Source organism: Patagioenas fasciata, chromosome 9, assembly GCF_037038585.1.
Source record: "Patagioenas fasciata isolate bPatFas1 chromosome 9, bPatFas1.hap1, whole genome shotgun sequence".
Lineage (NCBI taxonomy): Eukaryota > Metazoa > Chordata > Aves > Columbiformes > Columbidae > Patagioenas > Patagioenas fasciata.
The window spans coordinates 7,806,217-7,829,878 of record NC_092528.1 but is presented as its reverse complement, the minus strand read 5'-3'; the positions used below and the strand labels follow the sequence as shown (position 1 = coordinate 7,829,878).

The following is a 23,662-nucleotide window of genomic DNA, read 5'->3' as shown; positions in this document are numbered from 1 at the left end:
ATTCTCTCCACCTAGCAGCCCCATCAAAGACCACAACGATTTTTTTTGTTGTAACAAAGAAGTGTGATGTTCTACTTTTCCAGTGACTACAACATAAGAACCAATTTTTCCCAATCACAGTATGTTCTGCAAAGATGGTACGAGAGCTGAGAAGTTGCAAACTTCCATTCCATCATTAAAAATCAGAGGCTCTCAAGAACACTTTCTGCAATCTGTGTGCTGGACTGCACTACATCTCCAGGAAGCTGCGGCAGAATTGGACAGCTGGTCCCTCAACTAGGTGTTCCACCTCCCTGCTACTAGAAATCAGGTGACCTGAAACAGTGAGAAAATACAATGAAGCCGCAATGAACCCATCCATCTCGCCAAGGCACGTGGAATGAACAGCGGGCAGACCACTTCCAAGCACATTGAGCACAGAAGGTCATGCAGATGCAGTTGGCTATTTCTCATGAGCCGATCATCAAAGTACCTTGAGGTCCCTCCGTTCGAGGTGCAGGAGCTCAGAGCCCCGGACGTCATGTCGGATGAAGATATCCTTATACTCACAAAGACTGAGATGCTCAAGCCAGGCCGCAACCTCCTCCGTTCCCCAGAGGTGAACTGTTAGAGACGGAAAAGCAGGAGTGCATTGAGTACCCAGAACCCCAGAAGACAGCGAGAGATGAGGACACCATCAGCACTCATTGCCAGAGAGGGGCCAGCAGCACCACAGCCTCAAACCAAGGGGAGGGCAAGGACTGGGAGCATGACCTAGTCTCAAACAAAGGAAGTAGAGCAGACAAAGGTAAGAGGTGTTCTCTTAAGCTGAGGCTAGCTGCCAGAGGGAAGTGCATGCTTGTTTTCATGGGATTGGATAAACTTCTTTTTGAAGTCTACTCCCGTGTTTAAGAAGAGGTGGTTCATTGATATTCCTCTGCTTACAAAACAATGGGTTCATAGAATACGTAAAGTCAAGCATAGATTAGTTTGTTATTACGTACAAGCACTTCTGCTCAGTAAACAGAACGGCAACCCCTCTCCCCCAAGTCTGAAGGAGAGGGAGGAGTTTAGACTTCCACCTTCTTGCACAACCTCTACATAAGAGAACAATAAAGTTCCCAGGTTCTGGGAGGCAATGAATGAGCACCAGCCTGTCAGACAGCCCATGGCAGAGGACAGGACCCAGGAGCCCACAGAACAGGTAGTACTTATGGATTTTAGAAGAAAGTCTTCATAAGGAGAGCATACACCAAAAAATCAACTAACCCAACTGGAGAGAAAGTGTCTTAAATGGCAATTTGTTGATTCATGGCCAGTTTTTATCTACTGACCAGTAGGATTAAAGGTCAGGGTGCACCTGTGGTGATGCTGATCCCCAGCCAATTAGACATGAAACTTGATTAAAGCCTGAGGGTGAATCAATGAGAAAAACATCATTAACCATATCACAGAGAATTAGCAGTGAAAAGACTGGAGTTATGCGGACTTGGGCCCCACAGTCATTTAGATATTTAAAATGCCAAAATCCTCAAATTCACTTCACTAAGCACCCACTAAAACACGCCTGAAAATGTCTGGATGTAGGCAGAATTCTTCAGAGGGTACCTCCTGTTTCTGCTCAGGAATATTTGCGTGGTATTGGGGGAAAATGACTTGGAACTGAGCAATAAGCTACTTTGCCACGTGAAAAAGACAGACTAGACCTCCAAGAAAAGACAGATGCACATGAAACAGAAGAAGGAAAGAACGTGAGAGGAAAGAGACAGGGAACAGGTAATGGTGTGAGCACACTGATGTGACAGAGACACAATGAATGAGCAGAGTTGGTACCCGGCAATGCCATGCTACTATGAGTCTCCTTATTTTTGTTGTTCTTCTCCTTTTTAAACTTGGTCACCAGCCGGAATTTGCCACTGCGGCTGCGTTTAGAATAATCCAGCATCTGGTTCTGTAAGAACAGAAAGGGAAAAATCAGGCAAACAGCCATAAATTGATTGGAATGGACCAAGAGCAACAACTACTGTCAAGCTCAGCTCCATGACCTTGTAAGAGAGGAAAAAAAATCTGAAACTCATTCTGATCAAGACAGGAAAGGAAACAGAGAAAGCTGATCCCAGGTCATGCAAGCGACCTTAGCAGGAAATTACTTTCTTTAGCCATTGGGAGGTCAAGTTTCCGTTTTAAGGACTTTTTTCTCACATCAGTCATATATTCACCAGAAGTCAAACACAGCCAAGTAGTGAAAAGAAGAGCTAGGGAAATACAGCCTTGGTCCGCCTCACCTCCTCATCACAGGGCTCCATCAGCTGCCACAGCCAAGGGATGTCTGCTAGTTTCCTCAGCTGGAGGTCCATGTCTGCCAGGGCTGCCTGGAGCTGCTCTTTCTGTGGAGGATCTAATTGCTGGATCAGAAATGGAAGCAAAGTGGAGTTAAAAGCCACATGGTGGAACACACTGACAGGCCCTTGCTCTGAAATTCCTAGCTAACAAAGCAGTTTCTCCTTTGAAAAGGGAGTGCACAGCAGACTCTCTGCCTAGATGTTGCCAAGTTAACCATTTTCACCTTTCCTGAGCTCCAAACTCTGGGCATGCTAGACTGACTGCTCATCCTGCTCATGTAGCAACACCATCCTAATTCCTCAATGATAATATTTAAAATGACTTGTTACAAAGAAGACCAGAACCAGCAAAATGTTGCTCGCCAAAGCAACAGTAGGAGAGGAAAGAAATAGGCTGTTCTACGCATGCTTTGTGCTTCTTACCAGTGCCATCTTGCCCGCCAGCAGCAGCTCTGTCTCATTATGCAGGGCTTTGACATTATTCACCATCTCTACAACAAGGCTACAGTTCAGACCCTGCAGGGAAGCAATTCATGTGCAAATTAAGCCTGGCAATGCAGAGGTCCGAGTACTCAAACGGAAGAAGCCTTAGACAAGCAAGGCCTACTTTTGATGGATCAGAAAGGAAAACTAAGAGCAATGGAACAAGGACAAAATGGGAGATGCCAAGTAAGTGAAGTACCTCTGTAGACTTGGATTTAGCGTAGACTTTGTCCATAGACTTGGAGCTGGCATTGACAGCATGGGCAAGCTCCTGTTCCATGTCCTGATAGGACTGGGCTATTTCCCGAATGCTAAAGAGAGAATTAAAGATTGCATCAGCATACGCTCAAAGCTGGTGATCTTTCCTGACTGGGTATCTCCTGTAATACCCATCTGAGTGATAAGAGCGAGGACAAAGCACAGGAGGGGCACAGCCCCTGGCAAAGCAGGGCAATTCTCCCTGCTAGGGTGAGCATGCACAGGCAAAGCAAGGCAGAGCTTACATGCATAACTCCAGGTGCATATTCAATTCTGCACACAAGTTAGGAACAATCTGAAATACAACTTCAACATCACAGTATGGCCATAGTGATGTGAAATGCAACTGCACATATGACAGTTTAATAAATCTCTGATGTGACTCTGGGCATTTTCTCTGAGAGGCCCAGACTAAGGAGCTGAAGATCTGAGTAAAGCATGAGCAGGTGAGCACAGTGACTTCTTCCAGAAATCTCTGCTGGGCATCAGGATTATAAGAACCCAGCTTGACATCTGAGTTCCTAGAGAGGCCTTTGTTTCATTTCTGATAAAAATAATTGGTGATCAAAGATAATGGGTTCTTTCAGCATTAAAGGATCCGTGTTTGGACATGAAAGTAACATTTTTTGTTCAGAATGACCTGAGAAAGTATATTCAACTTCAGTCCTTGTGCAGCTGGGACAGTGCATAATGAACAATGTTACCCCCAGTGACATGGACCAGCACTGCAGAAGATAAGAGTAAACAGAAGCATCTCCAGGAACAGGGAGCAGGACAAGAACTTCAGGCATTGAAGGAGGGCTCTATTCACCAAAAGCAACTCGAGTCCCACCTGTGGATCAGAGCACCTGCAGCTTGACCAAACTGGTTGATCTGGGTGGATTCTTCTTCAGACATGATCTCTGGTTGCAGAGAGAAAGAGGAGGGTCGGGACAACTCACACTTCTGTTTGTCCTCCCAGGACTTCAAGGTGCTCTCAAATGCCTAAAAACACAGCAAGCAAACTGTAAGATACCTCATAAAGCTCCTATAAAAAACAATGGATGCAAACCACACAAATCCAATATGGACACTTTTCACTGCAGCACCCAGTGGTTCAGCTCCTTTGCTGACTAGCTGCCTGGGCTGAAGGTTTCCCTGCCACATGCTTGCCCTGCCTTAATTTTTGCTTAAGCCTAGTTTTAGTTTGCTAGGCCAATTCTGAGGGCCAGATCAGCAAAATCCACCAACTCCCTACTGGTTGCAGCCTTTTCTCTGAGTAGTTGAATCGCCTCTACACTTCAGTATTACTGCACACCTCTTCAAGTAACATCTCAGAGCTGGAAATTAAAAATGTTCAAAGCTTCTCCTTATCTGGAAGTAAACTGGGTTTCCCCAGTAAGTGAACTCAGAGGTAGGACCTTGTCCCACTTGCACCCATAATGATATTCCTGCTGACATCAGCTACCAGTACAGGAAAAAGTAAAACAGATCCAATGCAGAAGGACCAAAACTGGATATGGTGAGAATGAAAACTGAAACACGGAGGCTCAGGGCAAGGAGAGATGGATCACTGAACACAGGAAATGGCAAGACGGGTTAAACAAGAGACAATGGGTGGGGAAGACTGAAATAGGAAGAATAATTCAGAGATGAAGATGAGGGTAACAAGCAAGGGTGTGAAGTTTTTGTGGGGGGAAAAAAAAAAAAAAAGAAATTCAGCATTTGGAGAGCCAGAAAAGAAGACTGAGTCCAACAGCTGGATGGGAAGGGGGAAGAACGCGGTATCATGGATCCTGAGTCTGCAAAGTCAAATGAGGTGAGTACAGACTAGGTCAGAAGCATGGGACTAAGAACAGAGAGAGGAGACAGAGGGAGCAGAAAAGCCAGTGTCACCTAGAACACAAGTGCCTTTGGCGACCACCCAAGGTTCTGGAAGGCAATTCTGCTGTGTCTGCAAATACTGTGAAGCTCTGTGGTGAAGCATTTCCTGTCTCTGCTGCTCCTCACACAGGACACAACCCAGCTCTGCCAGCTCAGCGCAAGCAACCCACTGCTCTCAGCCTCACTGATGACTTTTCAGTGGTCCAGGTGAGACCACATGACAGAATTCGAGTTTTTCCATCTTCAGTTTAGGAAACTAAATATCCCAAATCATATTTGAAAAATGCTACCAAAAGTCCAGGGTCACACAGGTGCAGAAAGGACCCAGCTGCATCTACTGCACAGGACAGATTTGCTCTCTGAAGGAAGGGGTGTGCAACGATCATCAAAAGGACAGCAGGAAAAATCAAGAGAAGCCCACAGTCAAGACAAAAGCTGAATGTTGCTCTGCAAAACTGAAACCTCTTCCTCAGTGGCATTTCCATGCCCATAAAACCAGGTTTATACGCAGTGAGGAGTGGGATCACACAATCGTAGCCATGGCTTCGGATGGCTCAACACACACAGCACACTTCCTAGGGACCTGTGTGTCCTGTCTACCTTTTGTGCTTCACTCCACCCTTCCCACCATATCCACAAGTAGGTTGCCTCTCCATTTCTCCCTCCCACCTCTACAGCAGCAAATCCTGTTCCCTGCAGAAGCTCTCTCACCCTTCAGGAAAGACTGTGTGCACTATTCCTGTCTCCTCCTCTCCACAAAATTCACATCAAGGGGTGATACGACAAGGGTTAATGGATTTAAACTAAAAGTAGGCATGTTCAGACTAGATATAAGGAAGAAACTTTTTACAATGAGAAATGAGACCCTGGAATGGGTTGCCCAGAGAAGTTGTAGATGACCCATCCCTGGAAATATTCAAAGCCAGGTCAGACATGGCTCTGACCACCCTGATCTGGGTAAAAATGTCTCTGCTCATGGCAGGGGGTTGGCCTAGATGACCTTTGAAGGTCCCTTCCAACCCAAACCATGCCATGATTCTGTGATCAATACCCACTGTTCTCTCCCAGCTCAAGGGGTCTCGGGTACTGCCATGTCCTATCATGACAGGGGCTTTGTGTGCCCACCTTTGCTTTCTCTTCACACCATCATCCTTGTAAATTCCTGCCAGGCAACGTGCCTCAGGCCCGTACCAGGCTGCTTTCCCTTATTCCTCTTGGCTGTTCTCTCTTCTCCTGTTACTCAGCAGGTAAGTCCTTTGCAGAGGACTTTGATTAGCTCTGGAAGCTAGGTAAATGGGGGTTATGCTGGAAAGTATTAAGAGCTGCTATCAACCAAACTGTTTAGGCACGGACGGTCACAGATTTGGGAGGACTCATAAAGCCTGTCTGTGCCACAGCAAGGCCTTTACCCTTTTCTTTGGCTCCCCACCATTCAGCAATACAGTAAAACAGCAAGGACACTTCCTCATGTGGCAGTACTCATCAGATATTATATATTTGAAAATTATGAGAGACACACACTGCTGAACAAGGCACGAGACACTGCTTTACTTGGTCAATAAGGTATAGGCCACAGACTGAACAATTATGAGAAATTAAGATACTGAACAGCTGGATCTAGACAATCTGCAGCATTCAGTGAAGCAGGCATCCTGTGAGAAAAACAGCATGCAAGCGTGTTAACAAACGCGGTCACAAGGCACCTAGAAAAGGAAGCAAAATAAGCTTGCATAAACAATCTTTTTTGTGCAATTTCCTAAGTGGTGAATGCAAGTTTAGTCACGTTCTTTCCAAAAAGTTTTATGCAAAATTTGCTTCTTACATTCAAAGTAATAAGCCTTCACATGTGGCCATTGACACACTCTCCAGGTATACGTGACATCAAAACACGTGTACTACGCAGCGTATGCCAAGGCTGTTCTTACCCTGTCTCGGGTGAGGGTCTGTGCCCTGTTCTTATGAACAATCCAGATGTAACCAGGAGGCTGGATCCAGGCTTCTCCATCCACTTGCACGGGGACTCCCTCTTCTCCAAGAATTGCTATCTTCACTGTCCGACACTGCAAGAAGTGATTGTGTCAGAGAAGCTCTAAAATGTTGGTTTTCCAAAAGCATGCGCCATTCTCCTTCTTTCCAAAGCCCTTCCCCAGCTACTGAGCTTTGCTGCTGCTAGAAGCAGGTGTGCCTGGGCGGCAGGGGACACCTGCAGCAGGGACCATTTGCTGTGTCTTTGGACTAATCTGTATTTGAGTTGCTGGTCCAACTCCCACCACAATGAGTGCAGCAAACAATTCCATGCCCACCCTGCCCCCGAACATGCTCATTTTCAGCCATGGTGGGTGCTCTTTCCATGGACCAGAGAGAGCACAAAGGAGGCCTGTACTGACTGAAACTTGCAAAAATGTCACAAGCTGGAGATGTGGGAGGCAAGAAGAGCAAAAAGCAATTGATACCTGTGCAATCCGGTGATGCTGTAGGTTTATGACTCGTGACACTGCCATCTGCATGCTACCAAACACTGCTACCACCTCCAAAATCTTGTCATCAAAGGAGGGGGCTGTAAATGTCTAGCCAGATACAAGGGAGAGAGAATTCAGTTGACATACAGCTCTGTTGGAGAGGTTTCCTTTACCCCCTATTGCTGCAGATCTGGGGGATGGTTTTCAATTGTGCTATTTACTCTGTATAAAATTAACAACAAGACTTGAAGGTGAAGATCTGCAGGGAGCTAGAAGGGAGAAAGAGGAGCCTTGATATTCCTACTGTGCTTCCAATGGCAGCTGAAGTATAATTCGAACACAGAAGCTATAAGGCCCCAAGGCAGTAATTACGAGAGTAGGCACTTTTTTATCACAAATAATACAACGTTTCTGAGGGGATCTAACTCCCTTGGCCTTCAAGGGGTTTTATTATCAGGCAGTCTGTGGGGACAAGGTCAATCTAATATACTTCCTGGACATCCAAATGGTCTGTTGTGGGGTTTTTTAAATTTTGTTGGGGTTTTTTTGTTTTGTTTTGTTTTTTTCCCTGAATCATTACAGACTGCTTGAGTGCGAAGCTGCTGAAGACTGGATTTCAGTATCTTATGCCCTTCACATAGAAAGTACATGCAGACAGGCCCCTTGCCCTCCTCTTCCAAGTACTACTCTCAGGGGCTATGACTTCAAAAGCAACAGTAAGGAGAAACATTTCCTGGATTGCCTTAGAGATTACTCACATCATCTTCCTTGGTTCCCCCCCAGAAGTTGGTGCCTCCTGCATAGCTGGGAATGTTGAGTACAGCAATTCCCTGGAGGCTGGGCAAAGGGATTGGCCTCCCATCACACTGCACAGAAAAGAAGGTGACGTTACTTACTCTAAGCACAGCAGGAGAGAGCCCCCCCTGCCAGAGCACACGCTCTAAGAACAGAAAACAGCCCGCACAGCTCAGTAATAAACTAATTCAGGTTTCTTCCTGTTTATTGTTGGCCTAGCATTGTAGAATATATCCACTCATGTCTCATAAACCACGCTTCTTTCAGCAGACATGGATTTTAGACAAGTACTATTGCTTCTTTTCCCCAAAGAGGAACAGGGCACACCTGAAAGGCTTGGCAAAGCCTCTGGTTTATTCCTCCAGAAGGGGAAATTAAACTTCTGAAACACCTACACAGTCTGCTGCGATGAGAGTCTCTTCCTGCAAGCTACCTGTTTGTGCTGTACATGGCCTACACAAGAAGATTTCTTTTCCAGTTTGATGTACATTATAACATAAATTAAGAGCTTTCCACTACACCTCCTTTCTAAAATGATGCATTCATATGAGATGCCACATAAAACATAACAATCTCCTCTACAGCTAATCCTTTCCAGTAGGACGACACTTCCCCTACAAGCTGAGAATACAAGTTATCTCTCAGAACCAGGCAAAGCCACTTCTACTAGTTCAGGGTGAGATACAGGAAGTACATTCTATCGGGCAGGCACGGGAAACACTGCAACATCACCAAACAGAACAACCAAGCCGAAGTCCATGTCTGAAGGAGATGCAATTAGGCATCCCAGTTTTAGGAACAGGAGGGCATGTTAATTCCTCACCTCCAGCAAGACTTTCTGCTCCAGGTTTTTGTATGTTCTGTGTAGCAGCTCCTTGGTCCCCAATACTCCATACCACATCATGTTTTTAGTACGACTTCTAAGGGGGAAAAATTGAAAAAGTCAGCATAAGCATTCACCTTTTCACTTAGAGGGGAAAAAATCCAACACATTGAAATGGTGCCTCCAACATCCTAAAACACAAAGGTGCTTTGCTTCCAAAAGCATCAAGCACTCAAAATGGCCACTGGTTGTGCTAGGAACCTACTCTCCTTTAAATAAATGTCAGGTAGGAATTCCCCTGGCACAGAACTTGTCAATCTCGTACACCACATCAACAGTGTTTTCCAGCAGTCGCTCAAGTATAGCGAAGGGACCAATCCTAGCAACACAAAGCATCCTGTAGCTGCCCAGGTATTCAAAAGACCAAAACCTGTGGTTTGTATTAAGTTAGGATCAAGGCCCCGGTGGCATTTAGAGCTGAGATGTGATTATCTTACAGTTAAACAGAAATCCCAGGAGAAAAATCTAAGATCATGAAGTAAACAGAACCAATGCACTAAAACCACACTGACATAGCTACTCAAAGATCTTACATAAGCCACAACAGTGCAATGAATCAGTAATAAATCAGTAGCTAATCTCCTCCATCATTATTTCAAAGCTTGAAGGGGGATTATGCAAACAATATTGACAATATACATGTTCAACACACTTGTACACAGTCGGCTCCAAAACCGCACAGAAACATGAAGTCATTTCCATCACCTCTGGCAGTAGCCAAAGCCAAACCCACCTGCATTTCTCTGGGTGCTCATCACGTTTGTTGTTGAAGTCCAAAGAAATCTTTGCATCCAGTCCAATTCCAAAGTAATTATTCATGACACACTTCTCTGTGTAACATTCACTGCCAAACACAAGAAGAGAACTCCCACTCCTAAGTCTATGTACTGTTTGGTATACATCTCACATGCCCCCTCTGACACTTCATAATTCTCTTGCATAAAAAGGAGAACAAGAAAGCTGTGCGCCAGCATGCTCTAATAAGCACTGCTGGGAACTGCCTAAAACCTACCAGAAAGATCATAAAAGCGGCTACTGAGCAGAGGTCTCTGTCCTGCAGCCTCTGTCCATAAGACTTCACAGCCACAATATTTGCAGAAGAATTCTCCTCTTGCCACAGAAACATACTCAGAAGTCCACACTTCATTTACGAAAAGCTATGTTACCGGTCACCGGCATAGTGTAAGAAGTCCCACAAAACATGAGCAATACTAATTGCTTTTATATATATATGTGTGTATATATATATATATATATTACATGTTACCTAAAGAGCCTGACAAAAGACCTCCAAAGTGTCAGCTATTCATCTCAGAAGCACTGAATCCCATTAAAAAAACTTAGAAGTCTCTATCAGTGGATTTTTACTGTTAAACAGTTCAGCAGAAACAGCCTGAGGAAGTCTTCATATCACACTTCCCAGTTGCCTCCCCATGACCTTTCTCAGGCCTCCATGCTGTAAGGGTGGCGATTCCTCCACAGGTTACTGGCTACTAACTGGAAACTGGAGTCATCTCTCAGTCTAGGGAGAAGACTGATCTAGATTTCATTCTCACAAAAAAATCTCCTACCATGAGCCAGATGTGTCACCACACATATAACTACATAAGGTGATTCTGACTGGCACCCAGTGTATGAATTCATTTACAGAACTCTAGGCTGCTGCAGTCCATTATTTACCTCTATAACCTAATCTGCTTCTCTGCTGAGGTCCATTTGGAAACACCCACTCCCTCCCTTCAACCTCCTGGGCATACTCACAGGTTTTCAGGCTCAGAATTAAAGGGATCAGCATGGATCAACAATCGGCTGATGACAGAGCTCCCAGGCAAAGAACCAGACATGCCAGCACGGATATCTGTAGGAAAATAGACCACAGGGAAGAGTGTGATTAATAATAAGCAGAAAACAGGTAACTTCAATCTCAGAGACAAGGTGACAAGGCAGAATATATTAACTCTTGTCATTCAGTGGGGAAAGCAAATAGCAATAATACTTTCTTTCATTCCAGAAGGCTTAGCTCTTTCAGTTAGGAGAAGGGTTTCTGACTGACAAGATACCACCTAAATCCAGCAGCACCGTTGTACAGACACATGGAAATGGGAAACAGGAGTGTATTCACCGCAGCAGCTTTTTTGTTCCAGGGTGACATGCAATGTCCTTGCTTCAATGCGTAGAGACAGAGGAAGAGGACTGAAGTTATTCTCCAAGTTGCTCAAGAATTACTGTTTTCAGATGCTTAAACTATTAGCTGGCAACCCACAAACAGCAGCTTTGTCAGAGAGAAAGGAAACTACCTGCTTCCAGAAGACACAGTTTGAACAAGTAATTTGGGGGAAGAGATGGACAGCGCCACGGTGATGGGGAGAAGTTGCTACACAAGACATCGGAGGTGGGAATTCTGATGGGTCTGTGCACCTCCAGTGACTTTGGTTTTCACAGGAAGGGACTGCTGCTCCCAGCCTATGCTGCCACTCTTCAGAAACCCCTCTCAGCAGCATCGTATCGGCCTTCTCAAGATTACTTTGAGCTCAGTATCTCCTTGCAATTGGCATCTAAACTCTGCCACTGCACAGCATTAATACAAATCTGTGTCTAAGTCTGAGTTACAAGCTGAAAACTATTACAGCTCCCTCCAAATCTCCACTTTTTGGTCCTAGTGGAAAGTTATGCACAAAGGTATTTATCTCCAAGCTGGCCCTGCACAGAAGGACATCAGGCAGGACAATTTCATGTTTTCATGTGGAGGCTGCAGCCTGTGCTACTGTCACCCATACTCAGTTGGCTGACTCAATGGGAAGTGGAGGGTGTTCCACTTACTTGGGTAGAGGATTTTTGTGTTCAGCATTGGCAAGTTGTCCCGGTTTCCTGTCTGGGGAGGAAGAGATGCAGAGCTGCCCAGCGATAAACTTCCTTTGTTTATTAGTCTTTCACAAGGAGATTTGGGCGCTGTAAAAGACAACACAGACATGGCTGTTGACAAACATAACAACGTGATTCAGACCAGCACACAGCAGCACAGCCCAAGCAGCAAGACTGGGTTAGGCATCACTCAACAACAAAACACTCTAGCCACCAGAAAACAAAGAGCTGACAGAGGCAGTCATTAAGAGACAGAGATGGGGCATGTGTGCAGACAGAAAACCTCTCAGACTGCAGGTGCCAAAATGCCACAAGCAAATATCAGAAACAACAAACAGGGTATCTGGCTTCCAATCAATACTCAGGTAAGTTCCAAATATATTTGCAGTGATCACGGATCTCTAACAAATTATTCATATAACACAGTTATTAAAGCAAACTGGTTTCTGCTCTCTGTCATCTGCAAAGGATGGCAGGAGCTTACAGGGAGGTGTCATCAGTCAGATGACATGAAAAATTCTCAAGACCATCCTCTTCCAAGCACTGAAAGCCAAGAGAACCCAGATTAGTGGCTAAGGTGCAAGACAATTTCTGAAACCCAGGCTCCTGGACTAAGATCATGGACCAGCCACCAGAGACGCAGCAAAAGGTGGGGTTTACGACACAGAGGGTAGAGTACAGGAACCTGCAAGGCCTGGCATCTGAAGAGCAATCATTCAAAAATGAAAAAAAAAAACAGAACTTGGAAGGTAATATGTGTAGCACTCCCCTCACTCTTTACAACTAACAGAGTGGTAACTTGCAGGCAAGATCTGCATGGTGGCAGACCTGGAGCAGTACCTTTCCGCTGGCTTCTCCCCTTGGACACTCCATAGCTGCTGCTGTGGGACGACTGCAGGGAGATTTTATCCTCATTCCTCAGCTCCTTGCCCTCTTCAGAGGCCGAGAGACTAAGGAGGAAGCCCTCTTGCTCCTGGGTCTGTGCGTTCTGCTCATCCACGGCTGTAAGGAGAAAGCAGGTGAGTGCTTCACAGCTCTTCTAGAAAGAAACACTTTCCATTGATGTAAAAAACAATCAGATGGGACTCTAAAGGCCATGTTTCCTTCAAAGAAAGAACAGGAATAACAAAAAGCTTTCCTATATCATTTGTCTCAACTAAGCTCTGTTCTGGAGAGCTTTCGGAACTGGGCTGCCTTAGCCTCCTGTTTTCTTTGCTAAGTTCTTTAGCAGTGAGGCTCTAAATAGAAGTGGCCACCTTTAATGTTACAGGCACTCAGGCCTCCCAAGATGCGAACTGTGCTACAGGTGATGGGCTTCCATTTATTTGCATTTAGGTGTTGTCAGAAATTCTAACCAGATGGACATTAAATGATACATTTAATGAATTTTCTCTTGGCTTAATCTGTACTAGGGCAATAGGATAAGCCACTTGAAAAGTGCACTTAGACATATATCATCAGAAGGAAGAAACAGCAGTTGGTAAAGAACAATACAAACAGAGAAAATAATTGGATTACATACTTCAGAAGAAGAAAAATTGTTTGGAGAAGCTGAACACATACATTTGAAATGTAACTGGAGTTTGCCCAAGAGCGAATTGAATGCTAGCACATTGCCTACAGAAATCAAAACTTCCTTTGCTTGTGACAAGAGGTCTTTCCTCCTCAGCAGCCCCTCAGCGGGCACAGGTCTGTGAACAGCCCGGAGCTGCTCTACCAGCCCACTGCCACTGCAGGGGAACAAGACCCCTGTCTTTCAGTCTTTTCCCCCACCTTGTGCTGACTCAGGAGTTCATCAAAACTACTCATGCTGCAATCCAACCGGCTTGCCCAGCAGAAATACAAACTCTTCTTGCTGGACTAAGCAAATTGGTTGGGCTCCAAAAGAACTCCAACAAACATTAAATCAGCACAAGGTAAGCAGCGTCAAATAGGGCAGCAGCGAGGTTAAGACTTGTGCTTCACCAGAAGCAGACTGTATGCTCGACTTCATCATCTCATGTAACTTAACCAGATAGGTTCTACAGAATATTGTAGTGCTGGAAACACTGCAATCATCAGTACTAACTGCAAAGTTGTTCATAGCACACACTTAGGTGTGCACACATGTCACATCTGCAATTTCAACACTTTTATCTCCAGCAATAAGCTGTTAATTACTTCCCTTTGGTCTCAGTTAAACCACTGATTTTATGATTAACATCTGGGACACTGATGCTTTCTGAAGGAAATGAAACTTTGAAAATATGAAAATATGAGTAGCTGGAGAGAGATAAGGGTCACCATATGGAGAAGAGGGTCACCTGTCCAGGAAGTTAACAGGGGACAGAACCAACGTATTTTCCCAGTGACAAAGCTAGTTTAAGAAGTTCCTGTTCTCCCTCGCGGTTGCACCACTGCATTGTTTTGCTGGGCTCTACTATAAAGAGATTTCTGAAACAATCCAAGTTAAAATACTTAAGATACTTTCTTGCCATGTATTTTCAGATCTGTTTTACTGCAAGGCCACACAAGCAGTTGCGCTGACACAATTGTGGTATGGGTGGGGACAGCCAGGAAATGCAAATGAACAGAGTGTGGGAGGGCAGTTACTTCCTAAATCAGCCCTGAGAGAACACACCCTGGCTTATTCAGGTTTATTTACCAATACATGTTTCAGACAGGTGGATTTGGCATAAATGATGCTGAAACTAAACAGCCAGGCTTACTGAATAGCTTCTCCAGGTCAGGAAAGCTGTTTTTAATAAAGAACCCTACTCCCCTCTGGAATAAAGGAAATTTATACTTCTCAGGAAGTCACAAGCAGGACTTGTAACAGGTTACCTTTTTCTGCATGCTCTATTATCTGACGAATGGCTTTTTTCAAGCTGTTGGCTCTCAACATGAGCTGTTCTCGGGGACGAAATATCTGGGGCCGTGCAGTACATGATGAGCCCACCGATCGGTCGCTAGAAGAATCACCAGCACTGCCTGACCCATCCCCATCTTCGGTTTCCTCTGCAATGGTGGGAGGAGGGTTTGGCAGAGATGAAGATGCTTGAGATTCATCATTCAGTGTCTTCAGCAATGAGTCCAGCTTCTCCTTCAGGACAGAGCACTACAAAGCGAAGAAGAACATTTGAGGAAGAGTAACAGTAGACTAGGTAGCTCAATTACTTTAGTGCTTGCTGAATTGCTGCTGTCCTAGTTCTCTGAAAACAGAGCCATTTTCCACTACAAAAGTAGAAACCCAACAATGTTTCCAATTTTACCTTCCTGGCCATGACCTCTGATTCCTCTGAGCTTTCCGTTGCCTTCTCATAGGCTTTTCCTACTCGAGCCACAAAATCCTTCACTGTTTCACAAAGCACCCTAGACAAAGCAGGTAGTGACAACAAGGTCATGCAAGGATGGTCTCAAGATGTTCACAGTGCAACTTTCACTTATGGCAGCTGTCCTCTAAGTACTCACTTGGCTGAGGAGATGACCACTGAGTGTTGGTCAGAAGTCAAAATTTTGGACAAATGAGCAGCCACAGAGTCTTCATAGAAGAGAATCTTCTGCACCTGGTGACAATCAGAAACAAGCCACTGGGGGTGCTGCTTCCCAGCATTACAATATATGCTGTGTACCACTTGTTCCCCAGAAAGTACCTGTCATCCTACAGGTTCTTTTTGCCCTGGAAAAGTTGTGCAGTCCAGGGCTCAGTTACGTACCGAAGACCTGAATCGGAATCTAATTCTGAACCTAGAAATCATCAGCAGCGCAGTTCTTAAGAGTCTCTTATCAACTGCGGATCTAAAACTGTTTTTTTTATGACTGCCATGCGCAGCTTTCCAGCATTGAACAACTTCATGTCATGACAGCAAATAAAAGTCAGTCATTTCCTCTCGGTCCTCTTTCAAAGCATTTTCTTCTCATCCCTCATTATGGTCGTTGACTTTGGTAACCCAACCTCCATCCTTCTCCATAATACTTCATTGACTTGAAGCACCCAGATCTTTGTAGCTCCTGCTATGCCCAAGTCATGGTTCCGACCTGATCCATGTGAACTAAACCACTGCCTCCTAGTTTGTCCATTCTGAAGTTGTTGTTCCCAGTCCCCTGCCCTCTGTGTTTCACAAAGTACCTCAGAATCCTCACTGAAATCTTCAGTGACTGTGGAAGTGGAGGCCTGGCGAGGGAGTTTGGTTTCATACACCATGATGCTCCACCTGTTGAAAAGGAGGCATCATATTTGTCACAACAAGGCAGATGATTTCCTCCTTTATCCAAAGGACATAACAGGTTAGAACCTCAAAGCAGAACAAATAGCATGTTGACAGGGGCATAACTCGTGTAAAGAAGCCACAGAGTTGCAACAGAACTGCAGAGGGGCTGAACGGGGGGAGAAGGGAAGGATGACACTATGAACAGGTATCCTACAGCACACAGAACCTCTCTGTATGTCTTCCCTCTCTCACAGAAGTTCTATGGGCATTTCTTGATTCACCATAACAGATGCCAAGATGCAACTCTAAAGACAAGAAGCCTTTTAAATGTACAAAAATATACAGGTTATATCAATACTATGCATCAAGAAGTCAATTTCTGCATTCAACTTTTATTTCTAAGCCAAACTCAAGATAAACTGGTTCACATTTACCAAGAAAAAAAATCAGCCTAAAAAAAAAAAAAATCATGACAAATTCAATTGGTGAGAACTCAAACACAAGAGAGGACACTGGACAATTTCACTCATTACTATTCTGCAGCAGCGATACAAAAAGCCAGACTACCTTTTGTTGTTAAAGGGTGACACAGGATTATAAAGGAAAAAATGCTAACTGGCGTTAGTAAAAAGTCCAGCAGCTGGGCAGAATCAAGAACTGTCCGGTTCTCCTTGAAGATTTTGGGTGATGGTTACTCACCTGTCCAGCATTTTGGTACTGGCCCTCTCCAGCTTTTCCAGGATCTGCGGGAGCTGGGTATCATCATCACACGCAGACCCCCAGCCTAACACACGGGCAAGGTCATTCCCTGTTCCCAAGGGCAGCACTCCCAGCTGGCACTGCGTTACAGAAAAGGAAACCAAAACTGAGATTCAAATGAGAAAAAAAAAGCCACAAACAGCCACAGGTAACATGACTGATTCCTTATGGAGACCAGTCATTGAGAAACAGCTAGTCCCAGGGTGAGGAGAAAGTAACCGGATGGGGAAAACAGCCAGAAGAACATGTAAGTATGGAAAAATTTCCTCTACTTTTAAGTTGTTAATTGAGAGGACTGTAATACCGCTACCATCTCAAGGAACACCTTGCTAAAAGTAACCACTTCTACAGATGTATTTATTTAACCATCAGGTGGTGCTATTGCTTTTTCTGTAACATTAGCATAGACCTCTCCAAGGTAAAATGGAAAATAATCAAACATTGTATGATACCTCTGCTCCAATGAAGACTCTGTCTATCCCAAGACTCAGAAACTACATCATGAGAATTAAAGGGAAGAGATGAGGAGCACAACCCTTGTGGAACTCCAAGTTTTCTAACTGCAGCCCTTTCTGAGTGGCAACAGAGCAGGAGTAACTCCGAGCTACTCCAAAAGCTGCATCTCTTAAGTTGTGGAAGAACACTGGTGACAGCAATAATTAATTAGTTCAGTACTGCTTCTCAAAGAACACTACTGCAAGAACACTGCTGTAGTGAGCTTTCAGCAGCTCTGGCCCTGGGGTAAACTACATCTGTATGAGCAAAGAAAGTCCTCTTTAACCCACGCTGCTATCATTGATTCTTTCATCCCACCAAACTCTTTGGGCAGGTACCTGCTTGTGAAGATTGAGGCTATCAATTTCAGAGAGAACCCAGCCAACACTTCCGTCCCCACCGCAAACTAGAATCCGGAAAGTGTCAAATTTCTGGAATAAGCGTAAACTACAGAGGAGGGAAAGAAAAAAGCAAGAGAGAAGAACAATCAGCTGTTACAGAAAGAAATGATAAACAATTCCAATCTAAGCAATAAACATGGCAGATTTGCTTAAAGTAGGTTCTGATTTCGCAATGAATACGGGCCACTATCAGATTACAGATGCATTGAAATTATTATAAATAAGGAATTATACATATAGTTAAGCAATTTACAATGGCTATTCACTACAGAAGTATGTCCCAGACATAATCCTCTACTAAAGCAGGGCATTTTTGTCTGAACAGGAGACAAGCATTAGATAGCAGACTATCCGTTGAATTATTTCCTTTTTGCAGATTTGCTGTATTCAACCCAGCATTAGTTATTTGTCATTGTTCGGAGTGCTCTGATGTCATCACATTCAAGGCCACACAGATTAAAGCAAAGCTTGAAGAGTAGGAACTTTCTGCAGTCCCTCAGTAAACAGACAACAGTGAGTGGATGTAAAGCCTCACAAGCTTTAGTCCTTCTGGGAAGGCAACAAATCAATGCTCCTGCGCCTCCTCTGTCCTGCAGTCAGGCAAACAACTCATCAGCAAGACAAGTGTGAATTTCTCTATTCACCCTTTTCAGAATATTAAAAGCAACCTCTCCTTAAGCTGTTGGAAATTGTACTTCTTACTGAACATCTTCCAGAAGTACTGCCAGCTCTTATTTTTGTTTTGTGTATATATATATATTTTTTATTATTACCTAAACAGCATTTACTCTAGTACACGAAAATGCTTATTTCTTAAAGCACTGCTGACACATGAAAAATGTGTCAGAAATGACACCACCTTACAGTACAGTGTGACTGGCACCAGTTCAGAATACTTACATCATGAAGAAGCAGCCTTTACCCCATACCACCATTGCCTTTTTAAGAACGCAAACAAGAGCAGCTGTTTTACAAGTATGCACCACAGCTTGAGAAAATAATTATTCCCTCCCTTCTCTCCTGCTTAAAAGCAAAAATACTCTCTACCACCAGTCCAACTTGGGAGGGGAAGGAAAAAATTTTAATTTTAAAAGTTTTCTATAAATTATTTACCACTCAAACACATCCCTTGGAGAGCACACTGCAGTTTTAAAGGCCAGTGTTTAGCAACGAGAAACCACAACAGTTCTCAGGAAAGCAGACCCTAATGGTCACTTGTCCAGAAGTGGACACTCCCTGACTTAGACTTCTGGGTCACAGTTAGAAAAATATGAAGGAAATTCATATTGTGTTGGCTCTTATTAAAAGAACCATCCATTCATGACAAAAATTACTCAAATATGATGCAACAGAGAAATGTTTGGAAAGAGGCAAACTAGAGACCAAACTTTTTGGTTTTTTATATTAAACAGCTTTGCAGAAATACACTAAAGGAATCTATTCCACAGCACTCACTTTTTTTTTTTTTTTAATCCAGAGATATTCTAGTGTAATCTGTAGAACAAGCCTGGAATCCAACCTCAGCAAAAGCATTCCTAAGGTGTCTTCCCAATATCACCATAAAACACGTAAGGGATGGAAGGTTTACATACTTCCCAAGTAACTTATTTCTGGATAAATCTAATTTTGACAATATTCATTTGCTATCTACAATGTTTGCCTGTTCACCTGATTTAATTCAAGTTAACTCCTGTTAACAGTATATCAGGATGGCTGTTACAGGTCTGTTTGCTGACAAGTTTTATTCTGGATTCATGCTTCCCACGCTTGGTCTTCTTCCAGGGGAATGTTTCTGGAATTCCCCCAAAACCCCTTAAGCTGTTCCGCTCTTACTGATGAATGGAAGTAATAGTCTTTTTCAACATCTTTGGTTTTATCTAAGCAATAGCACTAAACACAGAGAGGGGAAAACTCCTTCAAACTTCACATGTGTTCAGTCTGCTCTGAGGAATAGGTTCCTTGTTATACTTGAGCATGAGCTTATAATCAAATAAATCACTCGTACTTTTCTTGTATTTACAAGGAATTTGTGCTTCAATAGAACATCTGCTTACCCGAGGTGAGGTCCTCCATTCATGAGGTCAAAGACCTGGGCTGGATTCAGTAGTTGCTTGAATCTTCGTAGAAATTTTACGCCTTGGTTGTCTCCACTTTTGGAGTTGACAAAGACCAACAAAGGGCTTGTGCAAGAAGGGGGACAAGTAGCTTTCCAAAAACCTGTTGGGGAAAAGAGAAAGGAGAGGGACGAAAAGCCAAGAGATGTGAAGCTGCCCATGGAGCCAAAGTAAGAAAAAAACAACACGGCACAACCCAGCAGAGCTGTGAGGAAGCCAACGCTTTCCTGGTGCTTGTGGCACCAAAAACCAAATGTGCACAGCCCTGAATCCAGCATGAACCACACCTCACGCTGCCAAGTGTCACACTTATCTCCTAGCAGTATGCCAAAATTTTCAGCTTCCCCAACCTTCCCAAACTGCTTCTGCAATATAGTTGTTCTCAAAAAATTTTAACAGCTGTAGCTCAGCAAATAATGACGTTATGGGGTAATAAACTGAATGCAAACAGTTCACTCCCACACTTCAGCAATGACTTCCAGTTTGCAATTCCAGCAACACCAAAAGCAGAATTTTCAGTTGCCAGAGTCTGGCATTACCAGCCTTAGCTGAAGAGACTGTGGCTGAGGGGAAGAAAAAGGCAGCACTACTTGCTAGTGATACTTACCGTCGGAATCAATGCTGTTAAGCGCAGTAGGAGGAATGACAGATACTTTGCACAGCCCAAGAGGGCACTTGTTTGGCAACAACTCTTTACATGCTGTGTGTACCTGAAAACACCACCAGAAAAAAAAAGAAAAATTATCCAGACTCTTTTGGGCACTGTGGTATAACTCATAAAGCCCCAACAAGAGGCTGTAAAGGAAGAGTAAGAAAGGAAGAGGGCTCGAGTCCAAAGAAATGTCAATTGATAAACTTATTTTAAGAATTATCTAATCAGAGCCTTCTACTAATTCTCCTCTTTCCACTAGTATCTACCTTTTCTGCCATTTGAATTTATGAAACTATCACATTGAGTGCCGAGAGGACCTGATAAAGAGATTCTGTGGCTTTAAGAGCCTTCAGGCATCCTGTTCGCTAAATCCTAGTCTCAGCTGAGAGATCAAAAGTAGAAACAAAAGAAAAAGCTGGGAATTCAAGAAAGCAAGAAAGCAAAAAACAAAGTAGGAAGATATGAGGGACATAAAGAGGTAAGAGAAGAAGAGATTGATAAAGCCACCCAAAAAAGGAAATAAAAAGTAGACTAGGGCACTTGTCATTTCTGGTACAAGAAGACTGCAAGGTAGAGGGTTTGCTTGGGGTTTGAGCTCCTGGGCCCCCATTACAAACACATATTTTGTCATACTTCTCTTATTAATATTATAGACAACTGGAAACATAGCAAGATCTGCATCACTGCAGTGGTAAGGCAAGAAAAATGCAATGGGAAGGGAGATTGCTACTATTACAATAGCTTATTATTCTTTTTTGTCCTTTTTTGTTGTATCTTTTCAACTTATAGAAATGAAAAATAATGGCTCCTTAAAATCCAACATCTCCCATGCCTGAGGCATTGATTCATATTAGTGTAATTAGATTCTTCTATGAAAGCTCACTACCAAAAGAAAAGGAGTTTGCAAAGAAGCCATATTTATTTCAGGTTTTACTTTTATGCATCAAAATGATACTTTTCAGCACAAATTTATATTTCTCTCTCTTGCAGGCTGTTTATCATCTAGAGAAAGAACAATAAAGTCTTTCCTGTCAAATACTGACAGCACAGTTAGAGACTTCATTTGAAGTAAATGTCAACAAAAGAACACAACAAAGAGCTGATCAAAGACTACCCTTTTACAGAAATCACCAAGGTTATTCAACTCACCATGGCTTTGCACCAAAGGCAGCGCCAGTCTTGCAAACGTAGGACACTGCCACAGGTTTTATCACACACGGTGCATTTGGCACTCACGGGCAGGTTTCCTTCCAACCACTGATGTGGCATCGAGATCTGCAAGTGGTATAGAGGGAGAGAAGCAATATGGACTTTCCAGAGTGCAACTCAAGGGCACAGGATGTGGTACTGAGACATACAGAGAGGCAAGGCTTTACATGCACTGTTCAAGGACAGCAAAGCCAACATCTAGAATACACCCAAGGAGCATTTTTGACATTTTACATCACGTTTGAGCACAAAGAGAGCAGGTGACTCGCTCCAGGCTACCCAGGAAACACTGACTTTGCATGAAACATCCCATATGTTAAGGTACTCTTTTATCTTTCTTTTGCCAAAACTTAGACCAGGTTCCACATGCCTCCAATGATTTAACCTCAACTCCTTGGTCCATAGCAGGAGTCTCATCCTAATAAGGAATCCTCGCTACCCCGGTTGGACTTTTCATGCAGAATCTCATGCTCTGACAGTAAAGGCATTTCCCACGTTAGTAACACACAAAGGCAGAATCTGTTATTTGTGCACTGAAGAAAGCTACAGAGCACGTGACAGTGCTTCCACATCACGGTAAGGCCAGAAGAGTTAAGACTAATGCCTACCCCATCTTCATCCTCAATGATATCCTTTCCGATGGAAGCCAGAGTCGTCCACTTGCAGTTATTGGTTGCCCGCACAGCACACCGCTTGTGGGCTTTAAACTTGCACACTAGAGAGGAAGAGAAGAATAAATCAATCCTGCCTCAGAGCATGCAATGTGGCATTCTGTGCAAAAGCTTTCCCAAGTGACCATATTTGGCTCCAGAAGAAGGCATGGGCACACACTGCCCTTGTCAGCCCTGCCAAAACTATCAGCCCCAAGCACACTGAGTAAGATGAGCTAGCTATTAATTCTTGCCTTGTCACTTTTGCCAGTTGCTTGTACAAAGCTTAGTTATCACCTTGTTAAATTTGACATGATTTACATAGCCATACATCTCCTACATCCTTTTACACAGTGTGGGTGTAACCGCATTCACACTAGAAATATGAGCTGTGTGCAGCCAGGCATGTCTGCTATGTCAAAGCTGACAAAGAATAACCTCCTGGCATTCAAACTCTTCACACGGATGTTCTTACAAATATGATTATTCTTATGAACAGGAGCATTCTTATGAATATTCTATCTGATACCTCAGAAGTACATGCCTGTTCACTTCAGAAGCATAATTTTAATAAGGGATGACACTATACAGGAAAAAAATAATCAGATATATTCCTGTCAGGTCCAACATTAAAACCAGCATGAAAACATCATCACATCTATTATCCTTTTACAAAATGCCAAGATCCTGATCTTGACTCCTGCAGGAAAATTCTCTGTGAAGGGAAAGGGATTCAGTAGCAAAGGCTTTCAGCATCAGGTCCAGAAAATATCTCCAATCTCATACACAGCCTCTAGCTCTCTCAAATTTATTATGCAGCATTCTTCTACATCTTTTTGCAGACCAGTAACAATATTCCTCTTAAATTATCTGTGGAATATGGCACTGGTCTATAAAGATGATGCTCCAAAAACAGGAGAGAAGAAACCACTTACCTTCACATGAGAGGCCATGTGATGTGACTCCAGATAATGCCTCCCGACACACATTGCAGTACGTTGGCCGAGCGTGTGAGCAGGCGTACCAGTTATGCATCCCTGAGAAATGGTCCATGCTATACTGGGTAGACTAATAAAATAAATGTATTACAGCAAAGCCTAAAGTAGAGGAACAAGACTTGTTCTTCCTTAGAACAAAGACTTGCACATAGTAGTCAGGAAAGGCAGAAACGGAACATTTTTACCAGGGAAGTGTAAGCTACAGGCACTTTATACACAATACTCCAACTCCAGAAGGTCTTTAAGTCAGAAGAGACTACTTGAAGAAGA

General features: G+C 43.6%; 1 protein-coding gene across 6 annotated transcripts in view; it reads right to left on the bottom strand.

The window, feature by feature from the left end:
• The window catches only part of DGKD (diacylglycerol kinase delta), a 60,047-nt gene that overhangs the window by 4,929 nt on the left and 31,456 nt on the right, over nt 1–23,662 (bottom strand). For 4 of the 6 annotated variants that reach the window (XM_065844370.2, XM_065844372.2, XM_071812408.1 and 1 more), the window contains 25 exons: nt 23,330–23,462; nt 22,353–22,459; nt 21,685–21,810; nt 20,491–20,593; nt 19,824–19,986; nt 17,707–17,815; nt 16,814–16,953; nt 16,033–16,117; nt 15,375–15,469; nt 15,176–15,275; nt 14,748–15,021; nt 12,765–12,926; nt 11,883–12,011; nt 10,824–10,920; nt 9,796–9,906; nt 9,003–9,099; nt 8,143–8,250; nt 7,379–7,492; nt 6,851–6,985; nt 3,895–4,046; nt 3,004–3,115; nt 2,745–2,837; nt 2,265–2,384; nt 1,813–1,930; nt 473–603 (listed from right to left, as the gene is read on the bottom strand). In XM_065844370.2, coding sequence (XP_065700442.2) covers nt 473–603; nt 1,813–1,930; nt 2,265–2,384; nt 2,745–2,837; nt 3,004–3,115; nt 3,895–4,046; nt 6,851–6,985; nt 7,379–7,492; nt 8,143–8,250; nt 9,003–9,099; nt 9,796–9,906; nt 10,824–10,920; nt 11,883–12,011; nt 12,765–12,926; nt 14,748–15,021; nt 15,176–15,275; nt 15,375–15,469; nt 16,033–16,117; nt 16,814–16,953; nt 17,707–17,815; nt 19,824–19,986; nt 20,491–20,593; nt 21,685–21,810; nt 22,353–22,459; nt 23,330–23,462 — 3,114 coding nt within the window. The remainder of the gene's footprint in view (nt 1–472; nt 604–1,812; nt 1,931–2,264; nt 2,385–2,744; nt 2,838–3,003; nt 3,116–3,894; nt 4,047–6,850; nt 6,986–7,378; nt 7,493–8,142; nt 8,251–9,002; nt 9,100–9,795; nt 9,907–10,823; nt 10,921–11,882; nt 12,012–12,764; nt 12,927–14,747; nt 15,022–15,175; nt 15,276–15,374; nt 15,470–16,032; nt 16,118–16,813; nt 16,954–17,706; nt 17,816–19,823; nt 19,987–20,490; nt 20,594–21,684; nt 21,811–22,352; nt 22,460–23,329; nt 23,463–23,662) is intronic. The other 2 variants (XM_065844371.2, XM_071812407.1) reach the window with 2 other exon arrangements.